At 38.7% G+C, this 13,453-nt stretch overlaps 1 protein-coding gene across 1 annotated transcript; it reads left to right on the top strand.

Moving 5' to 3' along the window:
• On the top strand, nt 8,562-12,502 carry LOC109824348 (heparan-alpha-glucosaminide N-acetyltransferase-like). Its single transcript, XM_020390925.1, has 13 exons — nt 8,562-8,774; nt 8,889-9,026; nt 10,050-10,131; nt 10,226-10,302; nt 10,392-10,507; nt 10,605-10,722; nt 10,812-10,928; nt 11,186-11,277; nt 11,384-11,450; nt 11,532-11,613; nt 11,733-11,824; nt 11,921-12,064; nt 12,147-12,502. The coding sequence occupies exons 1-13, from the start codon at nt 8,574-8,576 to the stop codon at nt 12,291-12,293; spliced, it is 1,473 nt and encodes a 490-aa protein (XP_020246514.1). The 5' UTR covers nt 8,562-8,573; the 3' UTR covers nt 12,294-12,502.

Genomic DNA, 13,453 nt, shown 5'->3' with positions numbered 1-13,453 from the left:
GTATTTAAATATAATCATGGGGTTATATGTGCAGATACCAGGTTATAATTGTAATTTGTTGAGGGGCCAAATTATAAATGTACAACATCTATAAATAAGGGGTTATGGTCCCTAACCTAGGGTTACACTCTCTAATTCTCTTCACCCCCATCTAGAGAGAGAAATTCGGATTTAGAGAAACCCTAAGGTTAGAAGATCATTGAAACCCAAATCAAGATTTCTTCTATGGATTCAGGTATAATTTTCCGCACTCTTTTGATTATTGTTAATCTCTTTGAATTAATCATGGCTATATGGTTTTAGATCTCAAGTTTTGGTTTAATAACTGCCAAACATATTAAAGTTTGAAAGTTTTTGGAATCTTATACAAATCCAACTAGTTCTAACCAAATACACTATGTATTTCTTATATAGTACATGTAATGCTAAATTTCTTTTCTTGTTATGTTAAAGTTATTTATGGATAATAACTGCCAGGAATAGCACAAGAAATGCTATGAAATTACTGTTTCAAATCGAATGCTATGGGAATTTATCAAGTATAATAGGACTTTAGAATCAAATTGGAACTAGTGGAAGCTTCCAAATTTAAATTAACAAGTTCAAATGACACCTACTAATTGATATGAACACAGCTATCAAGATTTGATTGTTTCATAATGGTCATGATGACATGATAATCTAGCTCTTGTCACATTGCTCTTCATTTTACAGAGAGAATCAGTATTTAAAAATCTGCTCTAAAAACATGCATCTGGTAGAATTTCAATCATGATTGCTCTCATGCTATGTTAATATTTCTTCCATTATGCTAAAACTTTGAAGTTACAGTCATAATTTTATACTCTCAACAGTTTATGGCAGCACCAAAATCTTAAAGACTCGTCAATTGTCTTTTGTGCCTGTAGGCGTCAAAAAATGCTGAAAGATATCCAAATACAGCTCAAGAGGAGATCAAAAGAATACAAAAGACAGTGTAGACTGTCTCGGCACGCGAGACAGTGTTTACTGTCTCGCACGCGAGACAGCTTTCAAAAGTTCAAAAATGTTTTATAAACCGCCGACACGTGGCCATTAACTGCCAAAGAACATGGGAAACGTCGTGGGCGAGAATCACGTTGACAACTGCCAAAATAACAGAGTTTTAAAACATGGGAAGGCAGTTACAGTGAAAATTGCTGGGCAGTTACAGTAAATTCTGTCTCGACCGCCGAGACACGCGGGCCGAGACACCAAACACTGTCTCGGCAGCCGAGACAGCAAATGCTGTCTCGCGAGCTCATTTTCCTCTAACTATTCCTAGGGGTTATAAATATCCCCCTGAGGTCGATTTTTGATGGGGCGAATAATTTTTTAGCACTTTGGAGCAGAGAGAGCAGAGTTCCTGAGCTTCTGACAATTCCTTGAGATTCGAGCTTTGACTTGATCTTAAGAAGAGTGATCGTCTTACTTTGATAAGATCTTCACTTCAAATTCCTACTCGCGATGACTCTTATCTAGTTAAAGAGCCATCGAATCAAAGCACATCGGCACTGACGAAGAGGGCTCGTCAGAGACAACGTCAGCGCCGCGCTCGCCAAATAGCTAAGGCCTTAGAACAAACCGACGGGGTTCGTTATCACGCGGACCTAGAGTCGAGGAGGCATCGAGTGGTTCAGTTGTCTCAACGACCAATAACTCATACCTCTGTTAAACTAACGACGGATGAATAGACTTTTGTCATGAGGGCTCGCTCAACCCTCGAAGAACGTATACAAAAGCGTCGTGCAAACGCTGCTTATGCCCGTACTCTCTTACAAAGACGAGAAAGAAAGAAGGAAACGGTGGCCAAAGAACCACCAAAACTCTGCAAAGTTTGGATTCCAAAGTCTGGAGTTAGACAAAATCAGCATTCGGAGCCCGTTAAGACTCCACACCCGTAATGGGGTGGTTCTAAATGTGTGACTCCTAAAATAACCTTGGATCGCTCAAAGGCAACAATAACTTGCCCTGAGAATGCCAACAAGGTTTTACACCCCCAGAAAAAGACGTGTTCGCCAAAGGACATCGTTATATCTGGGAGGTTATACCAACAGACGATAGGATTTTCTGGCAATCATACCGATGAATCGTACTATCAAGCTGTGGGTTTGAATAGATTTCGAAAGAGAATTATTCGAAAAAATAAACTCTTATTGTTCCTGTGCGCGACTTATAAGAGCAGCATTGTCGGAATATAACTACACAAAACGAGAAGCCATCCCACGAAGAGTCTCGGTATTCCACAGTCTTTTCATCGAAATGTTGAAGCCTAAGCCGAAACATTTCCGCAAGAGAAGATCGGCTGTCCAAGATGATGAATTCTCTGAAGTCACCACCAACAAGGCTGATAAAGGAAAATCTAAATGACATTCAAGTGAATCAAATCCCGACTTTTCCCCGAGAGGAAAAGTCAATTCAAGAATTGCCAAACGGATGTCCCGACTCCAGTTAAGAGCCATCAGACATAGGGACAACAAGAGAATGCATGAAGGAATGTCATCAGAGGATGAGCTCTCAGACACTTGTTCTGCGATGGCTTCGGATGATATAATATCTAGCACAAGACAGACCAGAGAAGTACTCACAATAACCTCTGATCAATTCGTTTAAATACTTCAAGAAGCTCTAGCCAAATAACGTGAAGAAATTAGAGCTGAGATGAAGACAGAGATGGAGTTGGCTATCCAACAAATGAGGGAATTGCTAGCTCAACGACCTCAACTTCCAGAGTCCAATCAGCGAGCTGAATCCAGCCGCCACACTCAGAATGTGGCAGATGATAGTGATCCAGAAGTGTCCGCCCGCCACACTCAGAATGTGGCAGATGATAGTGATCCAGAAGTGGATGAAGTCATTATGGCTGATATTCCTCCCAATAACAATAACGCTGGGGTGGTTTAACAGATCCTCCCAATAATGATATTAGGGGTGGTTCAATGGCACCTCTTACAGGGGGTGGTCTAACTCATTCTCCTCAACATCATGCGAATGAAGACATAAACGATGACGGGAAAATGAAAGAGCTTGAAAACAAAGTCAACGCTTTGATGACGGCTCAAGAAGTAAAGAAAACGGGTATTCCGTGTCCCTATCCAAGAGAATGGGATTCAATACCGTACCCAACAAAATTCAATCTGATTAACTTCACACCGTTTGATGGGAAAAGCTCGCCTACTCAGCACTTGATTTATTTCAAGTCTCATTTGGGCATGATCTCTGGAAACGAGGTTTTAATGGTTTGGTCATTCGTTGGCACCCTTCGTGGGCCCGCCTTCGATTGGTATCGACGTCTCAAGCCAGGGAGCGTCAATTGCTGGGATGACATGAAAAGTTTGTTTCTCAGTAATTTCTTCGATGATGACACCGAAGTGTCAATCGAAACCCTTTTAGATGAGAAGCAAAAAGACGGAGAGTCAGTCGATAATTTTGTCAAACGCTTCCGTAACAAAGCAATGAATTGCAGAGATCCTATTACAGAGGAGTTTATCCTGCAAACATGCCACAATAATCTCTCCATCGACGTCCTGGAAGCCCTGGGGGTCGTACCATCCAAAACTTGGAAGGATTTGAAAATACGCGGTCAACAAGCCGAACATTTTCTTAAAAGAAAGAAAGTTGAGAGAGGTCAACCGACGACATCCGCAATTCCTTTGAACACGACTCTCGATCCGAGGTTCCAAAAGGAGTATTCTTTCGAAGATGATGAAGCTTCAGCCATCTTGAAATACCTCCTCGCCAACGACAAGATCGTCCTACCACCTATTAAAGATCAGGAGGGAGCTAAAAGGATTACGGATCCAAACTACTGTGCATACCACAGAAGGGTTCTTCATCACACTAAGGTTTGTTTTGGACTCAAAAACAAAATCCAAGCTTTAATTGACTCCGGCGTCATAACGGCGAAACAAGCCAAGTAAAGACGACTCAACTTCATTGGGTGCACGAGTATAATCTGTTTCCCCCCACTCCAAAGAGTATAAGAGTATAAACTGCTTTTTCCTTCACTCCAAAGAGTATAAGAGTATAAACTGCTTCTCCCTTTCCTCCAACCGGTATACGAGGTTAAACTGCTCCCTGAAACTCCAATCGGTATATGAGTCTAAACTGTTTCCTTTCTTTCACGGGAAGTTCCTGGAGAATTTTTACACGTAATATTCTTAAGGATAACTCGGTCATGTAGCTGAATATAATGATAAACCCAGTTTCGTAAGAAAAGCTGGGGGTGGATGGTTCATGTAACGGGAAGTTCTCAAAAGAATGCTATATGTAATTTTCTTAGGGATAACCCGATCATTACAAACAAAGTGATAAACACTACATCCCCACGGTGATTTTCGAATACTCTTTTGCAGTTAGGGTCGTTTCAAAACTCTCATTTGGTTAAACCTTGAACAGTTATGACCAAAGCCAAAATCCCCTCTCGATTCTCCATGAACGAGAGGTCCACTCAAATTGGACGATCAAACCTTTAAACAGTTAGGATCGTCTCAAACCTTCATTTGGTCAAACCTTTAAACAGTTAGGACCAAAACCAAAATCCCCTCTCGATTCTTTCCATGAACGAGAAGTCCACTCAAATTGGACGATCAAACCTTTAAACAGTTAGGATCGTCTCAAACCTTTATTTGGTCAGACCTTTAAACAGTTAGGACCAAAATCAAAATCCCCTCTCGATTCTTTCCATGAACGAGATGTCCACTCAAATTGGACGATCAAACATTTAAACAGTTAAGATCGTCTCAAGCCTTTATTTGGTCAGACCTTTAAACAGTTAGGACCAAAACCAAAATCCCCTCTCGATTCCTTCCATGAACGAGAGGTCCACAAATTGAACGATCAAACCTTTAAACAGTTAGGATCGTCTCAAGTCCTCATTTGGTCAAACCTTTAAACAGTTAGGACCAAAGCCAAAATCCTCTCTCGATTCCTTCCATGAACAAGAGGTCCACAAATTGAACAATCAAACCTTTAAACAGTTAGGATTGTCTCAAGTCCTCATTTGGTCAAACCTTTAAACAGTTAGGACCAAAGCCAAAATCCCCTCTCGATTCCTTCCATGAACGAGAGGTCCACAAATTGAACGATCAAACATTTAAACAGTTAGGATCGTCTCAAGTCCTCATTTGGTCAAACCTTTAAACAGTTAGGACCAAAGCCAAAATCCTCTCTCGATTCCCTCCATGAACGAGAGGTCCACAAATTGAGTGATCACACCTTTAGACAGTTAGGATTGTCTCAAATTCCCATCTGGTCAAACCTTTAAACAGTTAGGACCAAAGTCAAAATCCCCTCTCGATTCCTTCCATGAACGAGAGGTCCACAAATTGAGTGATCAAACCTTTAAACAGTTAGGATCGTCTCAAACCCCCACTTGGTCAAATCTTACTACAGTTAGGACCACAACCAAAATCTCTTCTCGATTCATTCCACGAACGAGAGGTCCACTTTCAGTTAAATAATCAAACCTTGTGACAATTAGGATTATTCAAACCCGTCCAGATTCTCTAAGTAGAGATCCCACTTTGAGTTTCCTTTGCACCTGGAGATAGAATATAAAATTCTTCCTCTCCGATTTTCAGGTTCATCTCTACCAACAAACAAGAGACCAAGAGATAGAATATAAAATTCTTCCTCTCCGATTTTCGGGTTCATTTCTACCAACAAACAAGAGACCAGAAAATAGAATATAAAATTCTTCCTCTTCGATTTCGGGTTCATCTCTACCAACAAACAAGAGACCAGGAGATAGAATATAAAATTCTTCCTCTCCATCATTGAGTTCACCTCTACCAACAAAAAAGAGACCAAAATACTCTAATAGGTACATGAGTCTAAACTGTTTTCCTACACTCGACAGGCAGTTTCTGGAGAATATTATTCTGAATATTCTTAAGGATAACCTGACGAACTCTCGAGGGACATACAAATATCAATTTGGTGATAAAAGTCAAAGAGATACCAACTTCGATTCAAGATCTCGATAACGGTCGAGCGATAAATGCAGTACCGGAAGAGTATTAGCTATTCTATAAAGAACTGAATAGGCTAAAGGATGAAGAGATCAAGATCCGAAGCCATTTTATGGATTCCTTTACACGATCTACTCAACCAAGTATTGAAGAGATCGTAAGTAAAATCTATCTTATCCAAAGTATCCCAGACTCCTCTATAAAAGAATGAGTCTGGAATACTTTGGAGGGGGTATCTGTAGGCGTCAAAAAATGCTAAAAGATATCCAAATACAGCTCAAGAGGAGATCACTGTCTCGACACGCGAGACAGTGTTTACTGTCTCGCAGTGGGAGACAGTGTTTACTGTCTCGCCGGCGAGACAGTGTTTACTGTCTCGTAGGCGAGATAGTGTTTACTGTCTCGCACGCGAGACATCTTTCAAAAGTTCAAAAATGTTTTATAAACCGCCGACACGTGGCCATTAACTGCCAAAGAATATAGGAAACGTCGTGGGCGAGAATCACGTTGACAACTGCCAAAATAACGGAGTTTTAAAACGTGAGAAGGTCGTTACAGTGAAAACTGCTGGGCAGTTGGGTTTTCCGAGACAGTGTTTACTGTCTCGGAACCCGAGGAGACAGCAAACACTGTCTCGGCAGTCGAGACAGCAAATGCTGTCTCGCGAGCTCATTTTCCTCTAACTATTCCTAGGGGTTATAAATACCCCCTGAGGTCGATTTTTGATGGGGCGAATCATTTTTTAGCACTTTGGAGCAGAGAGAGCAGAGTTCCTGAGCTTTTGGCAATTCCTTGAGATTCGAGCTTTGACTTGATCTTAAGAAGAGTGATCGTTTTACTTTGATAAGATCTTCACTTCAAATTCCTACTTCGATAAACGAAGGAAGAATCACTTAACCTTGTAGGCATATAAAATTGCTTATAGGTCCCTTAGCACAGCTCGGCACAAACCGACGAACCAACGAGGCGGCGAGGTTGACGAATCGCACGTAAGCAACGGAATACATCCATTCGCGTGTAGAATCAAGCCAAGGGTTCGAAGAGTTAACGAGTCATCCAACCAAGGGCAGACTCGGACGAATCATGATTGAATCAAGATCAGTTTCGGACTCGAACTCAGAAGTGGATTTACTGCCAAATCAAGAATCGGATCTACTGCCAAATCAGATCAACAAATCAGAGTCTAAGTCAACCGAATCACGGATTGAACCGAAAACACAAAACGACGAAACCCAACGCCTAAGGGGGGCTCGGCCAAAGCCGAGCCACCCATGGGTGGCTCGGCCCAGTGCCGGCCACCCATAGGTGGCCGACCCAGATCTGTGCGCGGGCACAGTTCAGAGAGCCTATAAATAGGCCCCCCTTGGTTCATTTGAAAAGGTTGGAACTTTAAGAGCCGAAACTCTGCCGAATTGAAGATCGAGTTTGGAGTTTTGAAGACTTGAGGACTTGAACATTCAGATCTGGTTCCCGGCGAGCATCCACATCACAAAAGGCAGGAGTTCGAGAGGAAAATAGATCAGATCTGAGATCTACACGAGATCATACTCCGGATCAAAGCTTGGCCTTTGATCCCGAGAACTAAGGGCGATTATTTCCTTGGTGAATTAATCCCCCCCGGCTATTATTTCCTTTGCAAAATAATACCCGTCGAATCGTGTAGATCCGACCGGATCTAGATCGCGCGGTGGTCCACAGATTAACCCCAACGTTGGCAAAGAACCCACACAAGCGAGCGACCGCAAAACAGGAGCTCGCGATTTGTTCGAAAAACAAGGAGAAAGTTATAATCTTTTCTTTTATTTTCTTTGATTTTCGTTGTAACCGGATCTAAAAAAGACCGGATCTTTGTAACTCGAAAAGCTGTTATTTGAGATGACAATGAAATCAATAATGAAGAAAGACACGATTTTCACCGCGAACAAACCCTTCACGATTCAATCAGAATCTGTGATTTGGTGGTCCACGAGTCAAAGCGCTCCCGGCACAGGCAAAGATCCCACGCAAGCAACGATCCAAACAACGATCCTGCGTTTGTTTCTAAAAAGTTGTAATTTTCATTTTGTTGTGTAAAAGAAGTCTTATAAAAAGGCTATTTCTTTTGAATTTATTGTAATCGACTAAAGATATAATGAATTCCACAACGAGACCAACTTTTGACGCAAACAGTGCCGTATACAATAATCTACCTAGATGTACAGTTATAATGAGCCGAACATAATTTATCTTACTATTTTAGAAAAAGATGATGCTAGCAATTTTAAGCTAAAAACTAATAGAGTCAGAGATTCCGGGCTAGTTCAGGACAATAATAGAATGTATATAAACTCTTGCTGAAGTTTGTCTGTAACCGGAAGTTTCATAATTCAAATATACATGTTTCAGAATGAAACCGCTTGTGTCTTTGTCCCTTGCCGGCCTGTTATATTCATGTTTGTCTTATTTCTCCCTCATTTCATTATTTGAGAGAAAGTAGACGGCAAGCTATGCTAGAGTTAGCTACACTCTCATACTCTGCGTCTATATATATAAGCTCAATTTTTGTCGAAAAATAAGTAGATTACAGTTTTACGCTAATGTGCAATGGAGAAGAAAGAGGAGAAAGAGATTGTGGTTGCAGGAGAGCACCATGTTCAAGTTGATGAAGATGGTGAAAATGGCAAAAATGTTGTTAAAAAAGAGGGGGAGTATGAGATTGTTGAGCAGAAAGAGGAGAAAACAGTGGAGTCTAAGAAAAGCAAGAGAGTTGCAGCTTTGGATGCCTTCAGAGGACTCACTATAGTGGTAAGTTAGCTAATGGAGGTTCTATGCAAAAAAAAGTTGGTTTTCAAAACTATGCATTTTTTTTACTTGCACTTTAGATTTCAAGTTTTAGAAAATGATTCTGGAATGATGCAGATAATGATATTGGTGGATGATGCTGGAGGTGCATATGAACGTATAGATCACTCTCCATGGAACGGCTGCACTCTCGCAGATTTCGTTATGCCTTTCTTTCTCTTCATCGTCGGTGTTGCAATTGCTTTTGCTCTCAAGGTGCGTCTATTAAAAAAAAAGTGTAGGGTAGAAATCACGTCCAATCTAGAGTTCATGGACTTTAAATAGAGGCCAGGAACTCGATTTTTAACTCAAAAGCTATAGCTATCTCGATTTTAACTAAAAAACTATAGCTATTAGGGATTGACCTCAACTCTTATTTTAAATCCACCACCGGTTTTATTCTATCCAATGTAGGACTATATCCACACGTCAATAGCCTCAGCAAAAAGAACATCATAACACCTTAGTGATTTGGTTTGACATTAATTCCATTTGTGATGATATAGATTATTAAGGATTAATCAAATTTGAATTAGTAGAATATTATTTAGTTTGCAATGAGCATGACCAGTTCTGGCTGTACTAGTCATGGAATCTGAATCTTGGGGGAAAAAATATAATTAGAGCTTGACAACATCTTTTCAACTACTTTGCTGATGATGGTGATAGCGATGCCAACTCAAGTAGCCAGACTTTTTTTTCATCCAGAATTACAACTGTTTTGCAAGAAATTGGAAAATAGGGTAAGCTTCACAAAACCCCTCTTAAGATCGGCCGACTTTGAGATAAACCCCTGAACTTTAACCTCCCTGCTTAAATTTGTGGTGTTTCAGAAAAAAAAACCCCAGATGTTTTCAGTTTTTCTAATTAACCTTTCTAGCAGAGTTTCATGAAAAGGCAAAAGACCAAATAACCTTTTCAAATCAACACTCTAATCTATAAAGCGATCACTCTAATTAAGTACTTATAAGAATTATCTCAAAAGCTGGCAAAGTTCAAGGGGTTATGTGAAATGTGCCCAAAATAATTAAAAAGGACATGAAAGAGTTGGCCATCAGGGACATTTTAGTCATTTGCATGCATGTGATTTTACGAAGTGTTCAAATTCATAATTTACATTGCTTTGGATTTTCACTGAATTTACCCCATTATAGCTTATGGATTCAGGTCAATGTATGCTCCTATTAGAATTCACAGTGAGAAACAAAATCAACTAACAATCCTCTTAATGCATCACAGAGAGTTCCAAATCTCCCAAGTGCAATCAGAAAGATAGTCATCAGAACTCTGAAGCTTCTCTTCTGGGGAATTCTTCTTCAAGGTGAGCTTGGCTTCCAAAATATAATAACCTTTTTTTAATTTTAAATTTCACCTCATAACTAACAATGTCAGCATATGTTATTCACTGAATCAAGGTGGATACTCTCATGCTCCTGATGACCTCTCCTATGGAGTTGACATGAAACAAATCAGATGGTGTGGTATTCTGCAGGTATTCATATGTCGATTATTCTACTCTATTCTCTTCAAATTCAATTCTTTGAATTCAAATACTTGAACCTGTTCTTTTTTGGTGTGTAGAGAATAGCACTAGTCTATTTTGTGGTGGCTATGATTGAGGCTCTAACCCTTAAGCTTCGACCAACTGTTCTAAGCTCAGGAAATTTCAAAATTTTCAGTGCATACCATTGGCAGTGGTAACTTCATTTCATCGTCAAGTTCATATTGATATGTAACTTAAATTTTCAAATTTGTAATGTTCTAACGTAATTACGCAATTATTTTTATTAATAGGCTTGGAGGCTTCATTGCATTTGCCATATACATGGTCACTACATTCACACTATACGTTCCAGATTGGAGCTTTGTGTTCCACAGTGACGGCGATCCTAATGATGGCAAGAAATTTACAGTAAGCATACAGAAATTTTCAGTATATTTATGATATTTCTTTGCAAATATAGTCAAATTTCTGATTAAAGTAATGACAATCAATTTCAGGTTAAATGTGGTGTTAGAGGACACTTAGGTGAAGCTTGCAATGCAGCTGGTTATATCGATAGGGAGGTTTGGGGCATTAATCATCTTTACTCACAGCCAGTTTGGATTCGATCGAAGGTAAATTTAGTACAGTATGTGCTCAAATTTCACAGTTTAGATTTTGAGTTAATTGTAGATAGACCCCTTGTGGTATAGCTGCTCCAAACAAGCGTCTCTTTCTCTGAAGATAAAAGAGTCAATAAATTTCACTCAGGGGGTCTATATGAAACAATAAAACTGGAGAGGTTGTTGGTTTTAACAGTGATACTACAAGGGGTCTTTCCGCAAGTAATCCATCATTTTGGTTCCAATCTTTGCTTTCTTATTATTATCAGGCATGCACAAGTAGTTCACCAAATTCAGGACCATTACAAAAGGATGCTCCTGCTTGGTGCCTTGCTCCCTTTGACCCTGAAGGCTTGTTGAGGTATGCCTAATTTTCCCGAATGATTTTCCTACTTTTAAAAATTTATTAATCAGTCTTGTAATTATAACATGATGTAAACTTGAATTGTGTATTATTTTGGATTTAGCTCAATATCGGCTATCCTCTCTGGAACTATTGGAGTCCACTATGGACATGTCCTAATCCACTTTAAGGTAAATTTTCGATATTGTTTTAAAAAATATGAAGAATGATAAGATTATTCTTATATGTTTCATGATGTATTTTTTGTGTAGGACCATAGAGAAAGACTAAAGCATTGGACGATAATGGGGGTCGGTTTGCTAGTAATTGGCATCATCCTTCATTTCACAACTGGTATATATGCTTCTTTTCTTGCACATTATGTACTAATTATGCCATCTACTATTATCTAACCATATTGAGAATTTTTAAATTCTAATAGATTTTTATTTTACGAAAAATTTCCTTTGTAGTCATTCCTATCAACAAGCAACTCTATAGCTTCAGCTATGTTTGTTTCACGGCGGGTGCTGCAGGAATTGTTTTATCAGCCTTCTATATATTGGTATAATATTAACTCCCTTAATTATCAACTTTGTTCTTACATAAAAAAAAATCATGTAACCATTAATTTTTTTTTTCCATTCTCTATGATTTTCAGATTGATGTATGGGGTATAAGATTGCCATTCCTATTCCTAGAATGGATTGGCATGAATGCTATGCTTGTCTTTGTAATGGCAGCACAAGGAATTTTTCCTGCTTTTGTGAATGGGTGGTATTATGAAAAGAAAAAGAATTCTCTTGTGAGTGTGATCTAAATATTGCACAGTATAAACATTTTTAGTTCATTATTGATACTAACAATTTATAATTTCTAATATGTAGGTTCATTGGATTCAGAGGCATGCATTTATTGATGTATGGCACTCACAAAGACTAGGGACTCTTTTGTATGTAATATTTGGTGAGATTGTCTTCTGGGGTGTTGTAGCAGGCATTTTTCACAAGCTTGGGATCTACTGGAAACTTTGAACATTTTTAAAAAATGTATACTTGGAATGATTTTCTCTCCAAAGAAAGCATGTATTACATAACAGAATTCCAAAATGGTTTAAATGGGTTGGTGTATGTCTAGATGTCCATTGCTTCCTTGACTGTGATCATATCACTTTCCCTATTCTTCTATCACTTCATGCTTCCTAAAATTACCTCTATTGGTTCTTGTTCATCATCATCACCATCACCATCATCATCATCTTCTTCTTCTTCTTTGATAACCCAACCCGAAATCAAATCCAAAACCGTGGGAGCCATATAGGAACCTCCCAATCGTCTAGGTCACCCGCGGGCTTCTTGTTTGTCTTCTTATTAATATTTTCTTATGGATGTTAGTTCTATCATTGCTCTATGTTAATCATCCATCTCAACAATCTTATTACTCCTACATCCATTTCTTGGATTTTAATTGGATATTAACACATAAAACATTGTTTGTTTATAGTCACCTTGAAGAATTTTTTTTCCCTTCAAATTTGTGGGTATGAAAAATTACATAGCACTCAAGAAGAATTTCAATTCTTTAATCATATTTGAATCTCTATTCTCTAAGTAATACTATCCTAAATAGCGTTTGAAAATTGAAATGTCTATAGTCAAAAAAGAGTAAATTACATTAAACCACGTAAACTTTTTTAGTGTTTTAGGGCAAACCCCTATGAACTTTCAAAACCGCGCTAGCTTTTGTGGCAAACCCCTATGAACATTTGCGTAAATTACACTGAACCCTAATAACTTTCAAAATGCCTTTTTATGTTGTTTTATGGTTCTAATTTATGGGGTTTATATGGAAAATACAGAAACTTATTGTGGTTTTCTACTAAACAGAAAAATTATCGGGGGTCTCGTGTGATTCTGAAATTTCTTAGGGACTACTACAAAACACCAAAAGTTCATGGGGGTTTAGTATAATTTACCAGCAAAAAAGAATCAAAATTTTCAAACTTAAAACATGCTTATGCGTTTGAAAGAGTAAATAAATAAATTTGCAAGAACTCAGAATCTAACCACACTGCAGAATAAAAAATTGGCCCAAAAGCAGCAACTTCACTCTTGAATCGAACGCACAATTTCATTCACAAAATACCATTTGCAAGATTTTAAGCTTCTTTGCATATAACAATTTTTTCCTTACT

This window comes from Asparagus officinalis, chromosome 9 (genome assembly GCF_001876935.1).
Source record: "Asparagus officinalis chromosome 9, Aspof.V1, whole genome shotgun sequence".
Taxonomy (NCBI): domain Eukaryota; kingdom Viridiplantae; phylum Streptophyta; class Magnoliopsida; order Asparagales; family Asparagaceae; genus Asparagus; species Asparagus officinalis.
Note: the sequence above shows the minus strand (reverse complement) of the source record. Positions and strands in the feature narration are given on the sequence as shown.

Coding starts and splice junctions, on each gene's coding strand:
- LOC109824348 (XM_020390925.1), top strand. CDS start 8,574: ATGGAGAAGAAAGAGGAGAAAGAGATTGTGGTTGCAGGAGAGCACCAT. Junction 10,132..10,225: donor CTGGGGAATTCTTCTTCAAG/GTGAGCTTGGCT, acceptor CACTGAATCAAG/GTGGATACTCTCATGCTCCT. Junction 11,614..11,732: donor CATCCTTCATTTCACAACTG/GTATATATGCTT, acceptor TTTCCTTTGTAG/TCATTCCTATCAACAAGCAA.